This window comes from Anser brachyrhynchus (genome assembly GCF_964034855.1).
Source record: "Anser brachyrhynchus genome assembly, chromosome: 5".
In the NCBI taxonomy this organism is placed as follows: domain Eukaryota; kingdom Metazoa; phylum Chordata; class Aves; order Anseriformes; family Anatidae; genus Anser; species Anser brachyrhynchus.
The window spans coordinates 32,113,630-32,130,842 of NC_137699.1; the positions used below are offsets into that span (position 1 = coordinate 32,113,630).

Consider the following 17,213-nt stretch of genomic DNA (forward strand, 5'->3'; position numbering starts at 1 on the left):
AAATACTGCCAGCGCCAAGGCTTGATTCCAGAATCTAAATTTGTATTTTAAAAGGAAAAATAAAAATAATAATAAAAAAAAACCTCCAGCACTTCTCTGTATTAGCTTTTTATAGCAGAGTGCAATTTCAAAGTTTCTCAATGTCTAAGCATGGAATTTTCTTAAAGTCAAAGTATGGAAGATAAATCAATGTAGAGGTAATTTCCTGTGCAGATTCAAAGCTTTAAACTTGAGATCTGAGAGGCATTTCTTTTAACTTAAAGGGGGGCACTCACCTGGAAAAATAACAATAGATCGAATAGTCTAGCAAAAGTACTTTGCCATATGCTTTTCAAAAAAAAAAAATAAAAAATCAATGACATCTTTCATGCTGTGCTACCTACTGCTTATAAATGACTAATGATATCAACAGAATATTCACTTTAATATTGTGCTTAAATTAATTCCACCTACGTCTCTCCTTCCCCTGTATACAAATTATTTATCTGAAGCATCTCCAGAGATGCATCTGTGTCACCAGGATGCTACAGTTCAGCTACTGCTCCTAAGTTGCTGCAAAGTTAAAGGGTTTTGTGGGTTGCAGTGTTAGCAAGCTATGCTATTATGCTTGTGGTGGGCATGCCATATGTCATGTGAAGGAATGTTTCATGTGCAAACAATATGTTGTGTGTTCCTTGAGGCTACACTGCTGTTGAATTGCAGTGGTTCATTTTAACTGTTCCTTTTGAAAGTCAGAAACAGTTTGGAGAAGATGATATTTAATGGAGTTTGGAGGTAGGTTTTTTTGTTTTTTGTTTTGTGGGTTTTTTTTGGGCGGGGGGGCGGGGCAGACAGTAGTATGGTATATTTCATACTCAGTATCCAAGATATTTCAAACTTTGAAAAAATTACTGCACACTTCATAGCTGGATGTTCTCCTCTAATCCTCAGTTTATATTTGGACAAGAAAAGTGGGTGGATGCCTACACTGTCATTTTGATGGTAAGTTTTTCAGTAGTCGTTACTTATAATATTTGGCACCCTTTAAGTGTGAAATATTTCTATTTCTGCCTACTATATCATGTAATTTCTCCAAACCTTATTTTTAGTTCCTACTTCTGGTGTATTTATAAGTGCTTTGGAGTAGAGACTACTTTATTCCAAGTTTCTCTTATCCAAGGCTATATTATGCTTCAAGTAATAACTGTGAGCAAGGAAGATCTTTAGAAACCTTGGCCTGCGGGCTAGGTTGCTTGATTTATGTAGCAAATCCTAGGAAAAAGAGTTGGCTGTCTTGCTCTGCTTAGACAGATGGACAAACATACCTGTTCTGGAGAAAGGTGTTTCCCTTTGCTCAGTATTCATGGCAATGAGTGTCTGGAAATAAATGCCCAAATCCAGAAATCCAGCAAACACCTGTAATCGAACAAAACACAGCCAGGAGGAGGTGTGTGTGTGTTTCACAATTACATTGAGCTTGTTTTGATCTCTGAAGGAAAAATATCTTCTCCCATGGAAATTGTGGTATTCTGAGATGGGTTCATCTTCCTTTCCCTACAAGACTGCATGCTAGCACAGACTTGTATGTGGTGATAGACTGTGGACTCACAGGTACTTTCTGTCTGGTCCCGTGAACACTAGAAACGCCTTAACGCTAGGTCTGATTTGTTATCCTGTCTATTCTGTTTTCCTTGATAGAGCTTGTCCATGTTCTTTCCAAGGTGTTGCTAGCTCAGCATCTCATATTCCACTTCAGCCTGGAGCTCTGCAGATTTCTAGCTCATTCTGCAGTCACTAGAATTGAAAGAATTAGCTACACCTATTGCTATTGTACAGAGGCATTGGATATTACCTGTCTATCATTTATCCAACAGAAAATGCATTTCAGATGCACTGTGAGATTCTTTGTCTGATCATCATTTCTTTTAAACATTTTAACCAAAGAACTGTTGAAAGATGCTCCTGATGCTTACTGATTTCCAAGTTCTGATCACTCTGTATTTTGTTTGAAAATACATTCATTTTTTGTCTGGTCTGGAGGGGGAGGGTGGAAATAACCAGCAGTGTAACTATAACCAGTAAGTTCTAGACTTGGCAATTTCAACCTACAATGGACAGTAATTGCAATTTTTCTTAATTTTCCACTACCCTGCCTTACCTCTTGTCTGGTAAGATTTTCACTCTTAAAAATTTTAACTGTTTATATAATTCTACATCTTTGCCAGCTGTGTTCAGTTATTCAACCTGACTTGGTGGCCTTCACAATGAAACCGGGACACGTGGGCTGGGAGGGAGCTGTGATTGTAATCGGCTGCTTAGGGTGATGGGGGACCAAAACCTGAGAGCACACCATGACATAATCCATTCCTGGGGGTAGGACGCAGTACTCTGGCACTAAGTTGGTAAGCACCAATCTGCACATACATCTCACAATTTTGTTTCATTGCTAAATAGGGCTAAACGCTTTACCACTCCAATGTATAAATAGGCCCCTAAAATAGAGCTGTAAAGGGGAAGAATTTTTGCCATTCTTCCTGCAGTGGTCTTCCATAGTAGCAATGAGTAACAATGGAAAAATCTGAACCACAAGGATAAAAATGTACTACTCAGATATGGGATTACCAACACAGAGATTTCTAAGATCATTTTCAGTATGTTCAAAAAGTTAAGGTTATTCTGTCACTTGAAACCCTTTATCTATGTTCGTGTGAAATGGAAAGAGAATTAAAGTCGTCTGTCCCATGTGCACATCCCACAAAGCCTTTGAAGCTCTTATGTTAACTGTTTGAGGTTCAGAAACAGAAGGAAAATTTCAAGATAATATAAACAGCTCCAAGGAGAAAATGCCTTTAATTCATGACTAAACAAGCAAATGTATATTTTCTCTCTTTCAAAAAGATGACTGAATTTCTTCATGCCAGGAAAAATAAATCCATCTGATTTTGCTTTAAGCTGTCCTCTTTTTCAAATGCAGCAAGGGGCTCCGGTTCCTACGGATGATGTAATTCGACTGTTCTGCTTGAGTTCTGCTCCCCGTTGATGTCATGTAGCCTCTAGCCAACTATTCAAAAAAGAAAAGCCACTTCTAGTTTAGACTAGAGCATGGGGAGGCTGAGGCTTATAATAAGCCTGCATCCCGGGATGTCAGTTTAGATCCTTGCAGGCGGAGCTCAGCTTTCGGAGGAGCTGGGGCTCCATCCGCGGGGGCCCTGCCCGCAGGTGGGCGCCACGCGGGGCAGCCGGTGGCAGCAACACAGGAAGGCAGGTAGGTGGGGACGGCAGGGGGGCACTCCAGGCACCGGTGAGCTGGTGCCCCGTGGAGAGAGGAGCTGGGAGAAATATTTGGATATTTAGGTTCAGTCGAGAGGCCTATAAGTTCAGCTGAGAGGCCTGTAAAAACAGAGAAGCTGTATGGACTCACGCCTCTCCTATACTGCTTTTGACTAACTCTATATCTTTTCCTCAGCCTTGATATCGCAAATGAGCGAGCAGCTTCGTGCAATAATTGCTTCCTCTAGTGTTCTTGGTGTCCAAAAAGTAGCTCTTTGTGGTAATTCAAGACGTAGTCAGGAAATACTCTGGGTTCACAGTGCATACCACTAGTGTCTACACTGCCTCGACATGGCTGAATTTCAGCTGCGGGCTGGAGCATTGCTGGGCCATCTCCAAGCTGCTTGGGTGGCCGCGTGTTCAAGTCATGCCAGGCAGCAGGCAAGGCTCTCATGGTAGACATGAGGAGGGTGGGGACTGTGCTTCTGTTTCCACCTATGCTGCAAATACATGCTTCTGGTGGTTCTTCAGAAAGAGATGGAATATGTGAAAACAGTGTATTGTGTATTTGTCTTTAGAAGAGACAATGCAACTGTGTGGGGGCAGTGGTAAGAAACCATCCCTGTTTCCACATGTGCCTTGGTGAGGGGAGGGCTGCCTGGGGGCAGCGGGTTGCTGGCTCCTGCTTGCACTTACCACACTGTGGTCTGCTAGGCTGGCCTGAGGGCTCCCTTCCTGCTCCACAGTCAAGGCCCAGATGTTTGTTGAGTGGAGATTTTTACATGTGGAAGCAACATTGCTTGGGACGCTGGGGGGGGGGGGGGGGGGGGGGGGGCAGAGGGCCAAGCTGTCATGGTCCTCCACATGTTTGTATTTATTTTCTTTGAGATTTAGGGAACCTTCTCCTCAGTGGATCTCAAATGGGATTTTTTACATACCCTCAGGGACGTGTGTACTCAAAGCATACCTGATGGAGGGTGACGGGCTGAGCCATACCTTTCATCTCAGCCAAGTGAACAAGCTCAAGTCCTCTGTGGCACAAGTATGGCCATATGGCTTTTAAATCCAAAGTGGCTTTGCCCAGTGACAGCTGAGAGCCTGGTACACTGACAGGCTTATTTGGTCACAGGACTCAGCTGTGAATGACCTTATGTAGGGACACATGAGCACACAAAGGCATCTCCATTCACCTATGCCAATGTATTTCCCTGCAGCCCAGACCCCAGCAGAATCCTTCATCCCAGTGGACAAGGACAATGGTGCTGGGAAGCCAAAGCTGCCACCTGGGAAACAGAGCTCAGGAGGCATTTGCAGGCTTGGGGCTCTGCTGTCCATATGTCTGTCCTCATAGCAAACAGCCTTGGGTCAGGGGGGGGAGTGGAAGCAGTGAACTCCATGTGTGCAACCCTGTGACAGTCACTTTTGCAGTGGGGGGTTTAAACATTTGTCCCTGTCTTGGAGAGGGACTGAGGATTGACAGATGGCTTGTGGGGCATGGAGGAAGACTATATTTCAAAAAGCGAATGATCTTTCAGGTAGGTCAAAAGGAAGTTTCTCATTCCTCTGTGTTTTAAACAGTGGTGCCAGGAGTGGCAGAGCAGTGGGGTAGGGCTGCGGACTGAGGAGCCTTGGGGCTGCAAGCCATGCAGCTTCGGTGTGAGGTCTGTTTGATCTTCATGGTCTCCTCTTCTGTCTTAAGCAGAACAAGATCATGGACAGATAACAAAGGGTGCTGAAAAAAACTAACGTCTTATGTGGCTGCTGCTTTCCAGAAGGGAATCCCACATCAGGGTCCTTCCTTTTAAGAAACAAGGAAATGCTTCTGCCAACATGGAAAACAGATTGAAAATAGGGCAAGGCAGAGGAGGCTCTTTGGGCCCCTGTCCTCTTCCTGAGTTCAGTAGCAAGGCTCCGCTCCGCTGCAAAGGCAGCAAGAGAGGCTCATAATTAGTCTGAAGGGTTGATTTTTTGTTTGTTTCCTTTTAGGAACGAGCCTGTTTGAGTAATGAAGAAAATGCCACATGTTCCAACAGTGAGTGCTCCCACACCACCACCTCAAACGTGGCCTGCACTGAGCAGCCCTTGGCCTGTCCCTCTTCGTCTGTCCCTCCAGGAACTGCACGCAAATATCTTTGTACCCTTTCTCTTACCTTGTTAGGATATAAATAACTGAGGAAAAGGCTTTATTTATCATTGTTATATAAATATCCACCATTTTAACTCTGAACTGTGTGTGGAGAGAGAGGGAGGGAGAGGGAGAGAATGGAGATAGTCAGGAGTTAGTGAAATTTTATAACAGATCTTTGATTGTCTTGTCATAAATAGCAAAGCCAGTGTTTCACACGTTTAATCATTAGGTAATAATTAACTTGCAACGGCGAGAAACGTTTGCATCTAAACATTCACCTATGGGTTCTCTGCACTCTGTTTGACAAGAGCAAGGACCAGGCATTTTCTCATCACAGAGAACGTGGCCAGCCTCTACCAAGCTTAAGCTAGTAGCCTAACATTTACAAGAACATAGGTATAACTAAAAGCAAGACGGAAAAGAGAAAAGCAGAATTATAACCAGGCAATGAGCTTACAGAAGAGATGGAAACAGCTGTTAACTTTATATCCTCTTTCTCCTGTGATCCTATTCCCATTCAATGGTTAATAAGAGTGACATTGTATTAACTGGCTGGTAAAGAGAAGTCGAGAAATTTGTAAGGAATATTTTGAATAATACCTATAATATATGCATTCCATTTTTATTTTTAGCTGATTTAAGTGACACTGTGTACACCGTTTCTCTAGGCTATGTATGAAGATAGAGCTTTTGTTGATCAAATTTTATCTGTACTGAGTTTTGGGGGGGCCTGTTCGTTAATTCTTACGTGTTTCCTGCCCTTGCTTTGGATGTTAACAAAATTACACTTGCCAGAAGGGAAAAGGCTGATATTCCCGTACCTCATCTCAGCTGGACATCTTCACTTACAACTTCTGATTTCAGGTGCCTGCCCATTTTCTAGCTGTGATCCCCAACAGCAACCCTTCAGTTCCCAGCAATAATGTCAGGTTAATGTGTCCTGTGCTTGTGCAACCTTGTCAGTGACAGCAAGGACTCATTTACTGGAATCATTTTCCCTGTTGTTGCTTGTGGTAAAGTCCATCAATAGGAAACTTTACAAGCATGCCTTTGTGCAGCTAGCTTGCTCCCAGTTTGCCCTGCCAGCAACAGGTAACTGTGCACATGAACTTCCTCAAAGGGGTGACTGGCAAATTCATAACTCTTCACAATTTCACCTTCTTGTTTGCTTTAGCCCAAATAAACCACTTGGGAATTGCTCTGTTCTTTGTACCTTCATCTGTGCTTTCGTTTTCAGACTCCGTTGTCAGGTTCAATTTCCCAGGCAAGAATTCATTTCGAAAAGCAACTTGTGATCAGAGCTTTCAATGAAACTGTGAAAGAATAGATGGTCTTTACCAAAGCATCAGCATGGTGGATGACTATTTTCACTATGTTATAGCAATTTTGGTTCTGTTCATATCTGATTCTTGTGCTCAAAAATAATTTAAAGCCTGTGACAAGCTTTACTCATTGGGTTCTAACAGGTTATTTCCTTCAGATCAGGTGAAAGGTTCGTAAGGAGATCATAAATACTTGGTCTCCGTTCCTGAATGCAAAGGTCGCTTTGCATGACAACATTAAGCTGAATGTAAGAGTACAAGTGGATCTAGAACTGAAAGTCATTCTCTAGAATGACCAGCTGCTGAATGTGAGAAAGGAGTTCCTCCAAACCTCAGTAAGTCCAGATTTTTTTTTTATGTTCTTTGATCTTTTTTTCTTATAATGTATCATTATAGTTAGATTTAGTTTTTAGCACTGCCTTTATATCTGGCAAATACAGATATTCTCTTATAGATCTGTTTTCATGTAAACATTTGCCGATGTTGGGAGCATTTATAACAGAATTTAATAAAACAGGTGAACTATCTTGTAGGTCAGTAGCTCAAAAAGTAAGTTTCCTTTCCAACTAAATGAAATCTGTTCAGTCATTGTCCAGGGTAACTGCAAAGCCTGGGTAACAACCCTTTTTAAAAAAAGGAGCTCATAAAGACTTTGAGAACCATTTGGGAAATTCAGAAATGGCATTATTATGTAGGTTTATTATGTGGGGGTGGGTTAATATCACCCTGCGGACAGGGAAAGGCAATTCTTTGCATATGTGCTCTCCCATTGGAGAAGGTGGGCTCTGCGGAACTAGCCCAAAGGATCAGAAAGTATTGTGAGGATCTTCTTTATAGTTCCATTTCAAACTTTTTGCAAAGTTCTTCCTTTCATAAGGCTTTCCTCTATGGTCATATGGTGTTGCTGCTGAACTGTCAGGCTTCAGTGCAGTCCCTGTTCTGAGAAGTCAAGCAATGAGGGTTAAGAGAGGAGAGGAGAGAGGAAAGAAAAGGAAAGAAAATGAAAGAAAAGGAAAGAAAAAGGAATTGTGTCTGCACTTCCCACACCTTTCCATCTTGTAAAATGGCTAATTTTGTCACATTTATTTGAGCATGGAAAACTATCATGCAAGCAGCTTTCCCATTTGCTGTGGTGCTGTTATTTCCCTGTTGAGGTCTACTTACAGTAGGGCAAATGATGTTTTTTCAGTATTTTATATTTTATGAATTAAAAGGACACAGAGCAGCTCAGAACTGGGCCTCTGCAAAGCATATACAGAACATCTGGGAAGCAGGTCACTCTCCGCAGTTTGTCACAGGTTTTAATTTTTCATTCCCTTCTCTCTTTGCAGTGGGATGACAGCAGAAGACACCTCTCTCCTCTTCCACCATTACAGCAGGTTTCTTGGTTTTGCAGCTAGATTGATATCCAGGTAATATTATAATTATGCCATTAGTCCAAGGAGATTAGTGACATTTGGTCACTGAAGATGTCTGTAGCTATGGGTCTTTGATTTTTTTCAATGATTCTCTTGCCTTCGTAACAGTGAGGTCGCCACTGTTACAGATTCACCCCGTAAACAAAACAACTCTGACAGAGTTGTTCAGTTAAGGTGAAATCTAGTTTACTGCATTACAGACTCTAAAGGGGAAAACTCCTCCACTTTCTAATCTTCCTGAATATTCAGCTTGGGTGCTGTGGTGAATAATAAGCCTGATTTTTTTCAGTGATATGGATGTGGCAGACAAGTCTGTGACAGCCTGGGGAAGAGCAATAACAATCCCTGACTCCTGACCCAGGGCCTTGTCAGTGTGATTACAGAACTGTGTCACTATCCTTTCAGTGAAAGATATGCAAAAATTGAACTTGTAAGAGGAAAAAAACAAGTTGGTTCTATTTCCTTTCTGAACAACTACTTGATTTCTTCTAGAATACTGTGATCTGAAAGCCAACAGCATGCCAACCAGTCCTCCAAGAGCGTAACATGCTTTCAAGCAGTGCTTTAGGTGATTTGCAGATCCCTCTTTTCTAACAGGGTCTAAGATCAGTTCTCAGTCATGTGCTTTCTGCACACTCCAGGAAGGTACTGATGACTTTCAGATCATGGTTCTTCTTATGGGATTAAGTGGCTGGGGAGAGACTGAAAGAAAAAAGGTAAAGCTGCGTAAACACATCTCATTTTAATCCAGAAAGCAGAGATGCATTCTAAAAGGGAGAACCCTAATAAGTAAAAATAAAGTTGAGTGAAAATAAAGTGCAAAGTACAAGCAAGAGGAAATTAAGGTATTATACTGGGTGTGGTATTGAATCTTGTACCTGTCAGGGCTGGGTTCCCTATATATGTGTTGGGCACATAATTGTTTTTTGTAGCTGGCCAGGCAGATCTCTTCAGTACTGACCACCTCATTGGAGTTTCTGACTTCCTAGGCCACCATGGATAGTGAATATGAAAAGGATCACATCAAGAAGCTGCAGGAGCAGCGTATGTTCATGCAAAAGAAAACCTTCACCAACTGGATGAACAATGTCTTCTTCAGGAATAACGTAAGTAGCTACTATGCCTCTGTGCTTTTTTCCTGTTTGTGTGTGTGTGTGTTTGCTTGTTTTTAATTATTTCACCCACTGTAGTTTTCTGTTATTTTTGCAAATCCTTCCTAAGTGTCACCATTACACATGTATGCAAGCAAGAAAGGCTTTGACTAACCAGAGTGCTTCAGCCTGTATCTTCTACCTCACATCTATCTCCGTTGTCCACGCTACCTGTCTTCCCTGAAATTGGAGTTTACTTTTGTAGACTGTATACTGATAACCTTATAATGACCTATTAAGACCCATAATGGTCTTAAACTAAAAGAGGATAGATTTAGATTAGACATTAGGAAGAAATTCTTCACTGTAAGGGTGGTGAGGCACTGGAACATGTTGACAAGAGAAGTTGTGAATGCCCCATCCCTGGAGGTTTTCAAGACCAGGTTGGATGGGGCCTTGGCTAACCTGATCTAGTGGGTGGCATCCCTACGTATGGCAGGGGGGTTGTAACAAGATGATTTTTAAGGTCCCTTCCAACCTGAGCCATTCTATGATTCTATGAATCCTGTCACTTTTGTGACACCCAGTTTATCTGGCTGATCTTCCCAGAGGAAGATCTTTATTTGTTCTTGTTCTTCTGAAAAGTTAAGTATCTACAAATGTTAGGATTTCCCTAAACAATACCCTATTTTTAATTGACTGAGCAAATTTTAAGGAGTTTCTGCTCTGCTCAAGACTTCTGGATAGAGGTCAGTCCAGCCTGAGCTGCTGCTCAGTTCTGAAAAAGTTGCCTTAGGTCTAGCAGCTTCAGAAATAGGATTGTGCAATTACAGATCTGTGCTTTCAGTACATCACAGACTTCCAGAAAGCATCAGAGGTAGCATATAGTTCACTTGTGTGTGTGTGAGGTAGTCCAACATATTCCAAAGGTCACCAGACTTGCTGCAGATTAACTAATTTCAGGCACAAATAATATAGCTATGACACAGTATGGAATCATATCATCCAAGAACAATACACTTTTCTAGAGTCCATTGTTGATATTAATGAAAATGGACATTGGAGACACCAAGCAGGACCAGGCCTCTTTTTGCCATTCTAGCTCATGACTATTGTACAATGTTTCAGTATTATTAGATGCATTTTTTTCAGTGTAACATTTTAATTTGCTGATTTGTGCAAAGGCAGCCTCAGAGCACAACAAACTTCTAAATTATTTTTTTATTATTCTGAGAGAGGAACTGCAAAACACATTCTTGTTTTGCTACCTGCAGAAAATTAAGCTTTTATGATGTAGGAAATTATTTCTATATAGCTAAAAATCAATGTATATACTTAGTCATTTCAAAAATGCATTCAAGTTCAAAGATTAAAATGTCAGTCATAACTTCCTGCACACTACTTGACTGTGTATCATGAAAGCATGCAAAGAAAATCCTGTGAGAGCTTTGCAAACCATATACGGTAAGAAGTGGTGCAGAGACTGAGAGCTTATCAAGGTCTTCTCAGCAATGTAGTAACCTCGTCAACACACACTTTAACTTGATAGGATCATACTACAGGACACTGCAGTATTCTCAGTTGCACTGTTGACTACTTCAAGTCTAGTGTTAAGGATACTACTGGACTGAATTTGTTAAGCAGTCTGTGATTTATGTTTATGTGGAGACATGCAACAAAGCTATTCCAACTGTTGCTGAGTGAGGCATAAAGCAGATATAGGAAGACAAATAAATTAAAATGGAACTATTCTTCATGAATAGAAGTGCCGCAGAATATAACAGCTTTAACTTTTGTTATGGTAATATACCGCAGGCAGAATTTTAAGATTATTTAATATAGAAAAAGAAGTAAAGATGGTAGCTAAACAGGGAGTTATTTACGGAGATAGTCAGAGAAAGTTGTCAGTTCTTGTTCCGCACAAAGTATAGACTTGAAGTCTCTCTAAGTTGCTTTTATGCTCGCAGTGATTTCTGGGAAAAAAAAAAAAAGTCTGTTAAACTGATTAGTAATTGGCCAGGAGTGATATACATCTCTATGTTACTCATCTCTTATTTTCCTTACATCTAACTATGCTCTGAATTAAAAATAAATAAATAAATAAATAAATTACTAAACTTCAGAAATATTTTCTCTCTCTCTCTTTTTTTGGGAGATGAAGAGATTATTTACCGTGATTTCAGAATCACAGTAAGTTATTGCTGGGTGTGTGGTATGGTTTTAATGTCACTTCTTGATGGCTAGTGGCATGAAGCCAAAAGGAAATGCCCAAGGCAAGCTCTTGTTAGATCAGAGTACATGTGATGTCATGTTGTATCACCTAAGCATTGGGTGACCTTACTAATGGCAGCAATGAAATACATTTTTATACAAGATCTTATTGTTTTGCTTAGTAATTGTGCCAAGTGTGAGATGCTAAATATAGAGACTTGAGTTGGTGGTGCAGATTTAAGCAGGTATTAACAGATCGTTAAGATTGTGGATTGTAAAATTAGTTGTGGAATGAAGCAAACCTGTTATATCTTCTCATTTCCTCTATTCTGCTTCACTTAATTTGGAGATTATTAACTCAAATTTGAAATGAAATGCATTGCTCAGAATAAAAAGCTGAAAGTATTCATTTCAATTGAAACAAAAAATGTCAACACTTCAAAATGTTTGATTTTGAAAATGATGAACTTTTTAATAATTTTCAATTTTTTTTTTCTTATTTGCTCAATTGTGTTTTGGTTTGGTTTGTTGGTTTTGGTTTGTTTTGTTGTTTTTTTTACTTCCGCCTCCTTTCAGAAATAATGTCAGTCCTTATGCAAATCCATTGTTTTGTGAATTAAGAGTCATCACTTATCTATCCTTCACATATATGCAGTGACACACAGCAGACTCAGTGAAACAGCAACAAGATGTTGTTTGTTTAGTATTAAAAGTTGAGATTCTGTGGGCCAAATGTGCAGCCAGAGTTGATATTGTGTGACTGGTCTTTGCAGGTAAATGTTGAGATAGAAAATATTTACACAGACCTCAAGGATGGCATCTATCTCATGCAACTCCTGGAGTTGCTTTCTGGAGAATCTTTGCCCAGACCAAACCGGGGAAAGATGAGAGTACATTTTCTAGAGAACAACAGCAAAGCTATTACATTTCTGAAATCTAAGGTACGTTAATACTGATATTGATATTACAGATGACAAAAGTTTACATATGTTACTAATTAGTCTAATGTTCATATTTATCTTCTTCTCTAATACAGAATGTTCTTTGAATACAGGCCAGGTTTTATTAAAAGAAAAAAATGTCATCAGATTTTTAGTTGTATGAATAACGTGACTTAGAAATATCTAGAGTTCCTCCAAAACAAGTCACTTCTAAATGGAAATGTATTACATTTTGAAATGCTGATGTTACATTTCTCATAAGAAAACTGGGAAAAATACATACAAATATTCATTTTCACAATAGAAAATATCCATTTTTCTCAGACTCACATTTTCTGTTGGAAGTATTAGCCACATGAAAAGAATGTTGACCAGTTTTAATATTGAATAGAGGAAAGCTATAAGAAAAAAAAAAGGGGACTGGTAAATAAGAATATGTGACTCTAAGACGGAGACCAGAGCTGCTGGGAGAAAAAGTCATAGGAAACACAAAGCCATATGGGACAAGGAGAAGTTTACTGTGCCAGTGAAACTATTTGTTTTACTCATATAATTATATCACTCTTCTTCTATTATTATTATTTATTGGAGTTTTAGAAATAGAAGCTGTTTTATTCCGAAAATCCAAACCTTATTTCCCTGGTAAGTGAAGGAGAGTTGTGGGCTATAAAGAGTGGAACAAGGCAACCTATGAACATTTTTTGTTCCTCTAGCAAAGACAGTGACTGGTCTCATATTTGGGCAGCTTCTCGAAACAGTCCCTGCATGACTGAACTCAGATAAATGTTCTCTTAAGCTTGGGTAATTCTTGGTTACCTGTCCACAATTTCTGAATGAATTTAAAATATTTCTCAGCAGCATTTTTCTTCTCAGCCAACTTAAAATATTTCATTATTTACTTTTTAAAGTACATGTTATGTTTTCCCAGATGTTGGGGCAGAGCAAACATCATTAAACACAAAGCTACCTGGTGTAAAAATTGGGAATTCAGAGCTCTGATTTGAACAGCTTCAGCAAGTCATTGCGGTAGTTTTACATATTCCAGTTGTGTTTAGTTTAATGCTGAACAGATATTGGTTTATTATCAGGTACAAGTGAAAGTAATCGGTCCTGAGAATATTGTAGATGGTGACAGAACCTTAATCCTGGGACTCATCTGGATCATTATACTTCGATTTCAGATTTCATCTATCAGACTTGATAAGGTAAAACAAGGTCTTCATCTTTTTGCCTGGTTAGGGTAACGCGGAAATTTTGTAGAGCTTCAGGCCAGAAAGGACTGTTTTGGTGATGTTTCCCATTTATTTTGATCATGCAGATCTTATAATATTACCCAGTTACTTGCCAGCAATTTGTAAAAAGAATTGAATCTATTTCACAGTTTCTCAAAGAGGCAGAAAACACTGACTTGGAGATATATGGGATATTCATGTTCATCACTCACTTCTGAAAACCTTTCACTGGCTTTGACTCCAGAAAGAATTTATCTGATGACAGTTACCTTTAGATATGACGTACGGGCTGGTCCTTTTCTCTTTATCTCAAGAAAATTATTCTTTTTTTTTTCTTTTTAAGAAAAAGTAGATATTTAACATGTACTCTTAAGTACATGAGAGATAAAATTCTATGAAGTCATTGTGAAATCAAAGTTAATGATTTCTAATAGATCTGAATACATTATTTTTTTCTGAATTCCAGATCAAAGCTAAGAGAGAAAATAAACTCTGTCTTGCTTTTTATTTGACTTTTACAAACCTTACAGAAGAATAAAAAAATAAAACTTAACACCTTCATTTCACATTATTATTTAGGAGTTCATTCAATTAACTTTTACTTTGATAGAAAACTCCTACTTTCATTTTAAATCATTCTGCCCTCATGGCAGTTACAGTCTGGAAGTCATGACTGTTAGAGGGGATTTCCAAGTAGGACAGAAATAATACAAAGTGACCTTTGTTGGAAATGTAAGAGTAAAACCACTGATGCCACTTCCATATATTGTTCAAACTGATTTTCTTTTCCCTGATGTCTTCACAGGAAGAATTTGGAGGCAGAGCTGATCACCTATTTGCCAATGAAGCCTTACTAATCTGGTGTCAGCATAAAACTGCCAGCTATCCCAATGTAAATGTGAAGGACTTCTCTAAAAGCTGGAGTGATGGATTGGCCTTCAATGCACTCATTCATGCCCACAGGTAAAATCCGAGTTCAAGATGATTTGTTCTTTGCTGTTTCTTGTTCTGGCACAAGTTGTCTGAAGGGACAACTGTCTGTATTATATGTATTTGTCAAGAAACTGTAAAATTCTCTCCTTGCCCTTACTCACTGAAAACTCTTTTTTTTAAACAAATACACTGCCTCTGAGGGAGGGAGGAAGGAAGGAAGGAACAAAAGCTCCTGATTGGCTGCTTATTTTGATGAAAGTAAAATGGAATTTCTAAGGGAATACCACACATCTGAATAATGTTGCCCACTCACGTTGCTCATTTTCAAAAGTTATTATTTTAGAGACTGTTTTTACTGTATAACTTCTGTGAGCATTTATACCTTCTGATTTAATTGTAACAAAGCAAGCTTCTCGGTCTCTTTCTTCATTCTCTGGTCCTTGTAAAAGGTGTGAAGAAAATAACCCAAGCAGGAAAGAAAAACCACCTGGGACAAACTTGAACAGTTCATAGAATCGTAGAATAGTCTGGATTGGAAGGGACCTTAAAGATTGTCTAATTCCAACCACCCTGCCATGTGGCAACCACCCTGCCACACCTCCCACTAGACCAGGTTGCCCAAGGCCCCATCCAACCTGGCCTTAAACACTTCCAGGAATGGGGCATCCACAGCTTCTCTGGACAACCTGTTCCAGTGCCTCACCACCCTCATAGTAAAGAATTTCTTCCTAATATCTAATCTAAATCTCTTTTTTTTTTAATTTTAGTTTAAAACCGCTTTTCACTAACAGTTCTGCTGCATCTTCTAGCAGAATACCGTGTTGTGACCATGAAACTTACCCAGCTGGGAGTCATCTCCCTGTTCAGAATTGCTAGTCTAATGGGCGTTGTTTTTCACCCATCAGTGAAAATGAGAAATAAGTGAAGGTCAGAGATTTGCTGGGAGTGGTATTTCAGTTTCATAAAGGAGAATTTTCTTCCTGCTGTGTAGATGAGATATGATTCTCTTTAATAAAACGTAGGGTCAGACAGATTAATTTCAGCATTTCTATCAATCACATTCCTTAGTCTAATAAACAGTTTATGGCTTATTGTCTGAAAGAACTTAAAGCAAACAGAAATCTATCTTCTCTTTTCTCTCTGTTCTTCTCCTTCCCCAGGCCTGATCTTATCCAGTATAGCTCGCTGCGGCAGGACCAACCCATCAAAAACCTGAACAATGCCTTCAATGTTGCTGAGAAAGTGCTAGGGATCAGCAAACTGCTTGATGCTGAGGACGTGGCAGTACCTTATCCAGATGAGAGATCCATCATGACTTATGTGTCACTCTATTACCACTACTTCTCCAGAATGAAACAAGGCCAGACAATCCAAAAGCGACTTGCCAAAGTAAGTGCATTCCTATCTTCAGAAATTAAAAGTTTCATACATAGAGTTGTATTTGTGTTGGAAATGTTTTTTACTGCAAGCTCAGCTTCAGGATAATTTGAACTGAATCAAATTGCATAGCCATTTCAAAGACCTTGTATTGTCACTTGAATCATGAGAAGCGTCTGTAGGCTCTGATTTCTAAAGGAATTGAAATTACCTCACTGGAAATCGATCCATTTTTGACCTCACAGTTTGTTTGAGAGCTATTGTGCCTCTAATGCACTTGAAGCCATATAGATCTCATTAATCTTGGGAGAATTACAGCTAGGCAAAAGCAGAGACAGTCAAGAATTTTCTAATTTAATAGGAAAGATGATTCCTTATTCTGTGAGACTACTTTGAACTTCTGTTTCCTATGAAAATCTTCATTCTTTCTTCCTAACTCCTTAGTCAGGTCCAAAGTGCAAAGAAAGAGGTGAAAAATGAGCACGCGCAAAAGAAGGGAGAAATCTAGAAAAAAAAAAAGCAAACCACAGCTAAAATACGTATATATATTTTAATCAGTTTCGTTGTACATTTAGTCTTACATAAGACTATGAGTCACATTAAAACTACTTGCATCCTGCTAATGGAAAACTGAAGGAAGTTTGAGTAGATCTTGGCCAAAATATTGTGATTGTTCATTGAAGATCAGTTCCCTAGGAGAGAATTTCTTTTCTACCTTCAGAATAATTCATTCTTTTGTTTGTTTGTTTGTTTATTGTTTGTTTTTTTGTTTTTTTTTTTTTTTTCAAATATACAAAACAGCCCACAGAAAACCTGTACACTCAGATTGGGGCCTACACGTATAACTGAACGTAACTAACTGCCTGTACAGTTAAGGGGGAATATCTTGCTCAATGGGAGGCACAAAACTGGGACATCCCTGGTGGTGACAAGGCAGAAACCTTTTGTGAAGCAGAGCTTGCTCAGCTAAGCAGTGTGGAACAAGAATAAGATGATCCTGAAATGTGTATCAGTAACAGTGATGTTCTCTAGAGAAGTTTCAGATGAGAGCCAGACTTCGAATTTTATTAAACAAAGATTGGGTGTAAGTGAGGAGAGTGGGATTAGACTGGACTCCACCTGAAACTCTGCTTTTTGGCTAGAATTAACAGACTATGTCTCTGTATTAAGGGGAAACACAGCAATAATGTTTTTTACTCTGTTGTTTTTTAGTTTTTGTTGTGCTCCATTTTTTTTTCACTTTGTATATTCATTCTTTTCTCTCTTTCCGCTTATATACTTTTTCTCTGTCTCTTTCAGTATTTTTACACT

General features: G+C 39.3%; 1 protein-coding gene across 2 annotated transcripts in view; it reads left to right on the top strand.

The window, feature by feature from the left end:
• The first annotated feature begins 6,796 nt into the window (after positions 1-6,796).
• SPTBN5 (spectrin beta, non-erythrocytic 5) overlaps positions 6,797-17,213 on the top strand; it is a 98,844-nt gene continuing 88,427 nt past the window's right edge. The window contains exons 1-7 of one of the 2 annotated variants that reach the window (XM_080593746.1): positions 6,797-7,034; positions 8,031-8,111; positions 9,107-9,223; positions 12,193-12,360; positions 13,449-13,565; positions 14,398-14,555; positions 15,686-15,914. In XM_080593746.1, coding sequence (XP_080449872.1) covers positions 9,113-9,223; positions 12,193-12,360; positions 13,449-13,565; positions 14,398-14,555; positions 15,686-15,914 — 783 coding nt within the window. In that variant the 5' untranslated portion in view covers positions 6,797-7,034; positions 8,031-8,111; positions 9,107-9,112. Of the gene's footprint in view, positions 7,035-8,030; positions 8,112-8,854; positions 9,224-12,192; positions 12,361-13,448; positions 13,566-14,397; positions 14,556-15,685; positions 15,915-17,213 lie in introns of those variants that run through there. The other variant, XM_080593747.1, reaches the window with a different exon arrangement.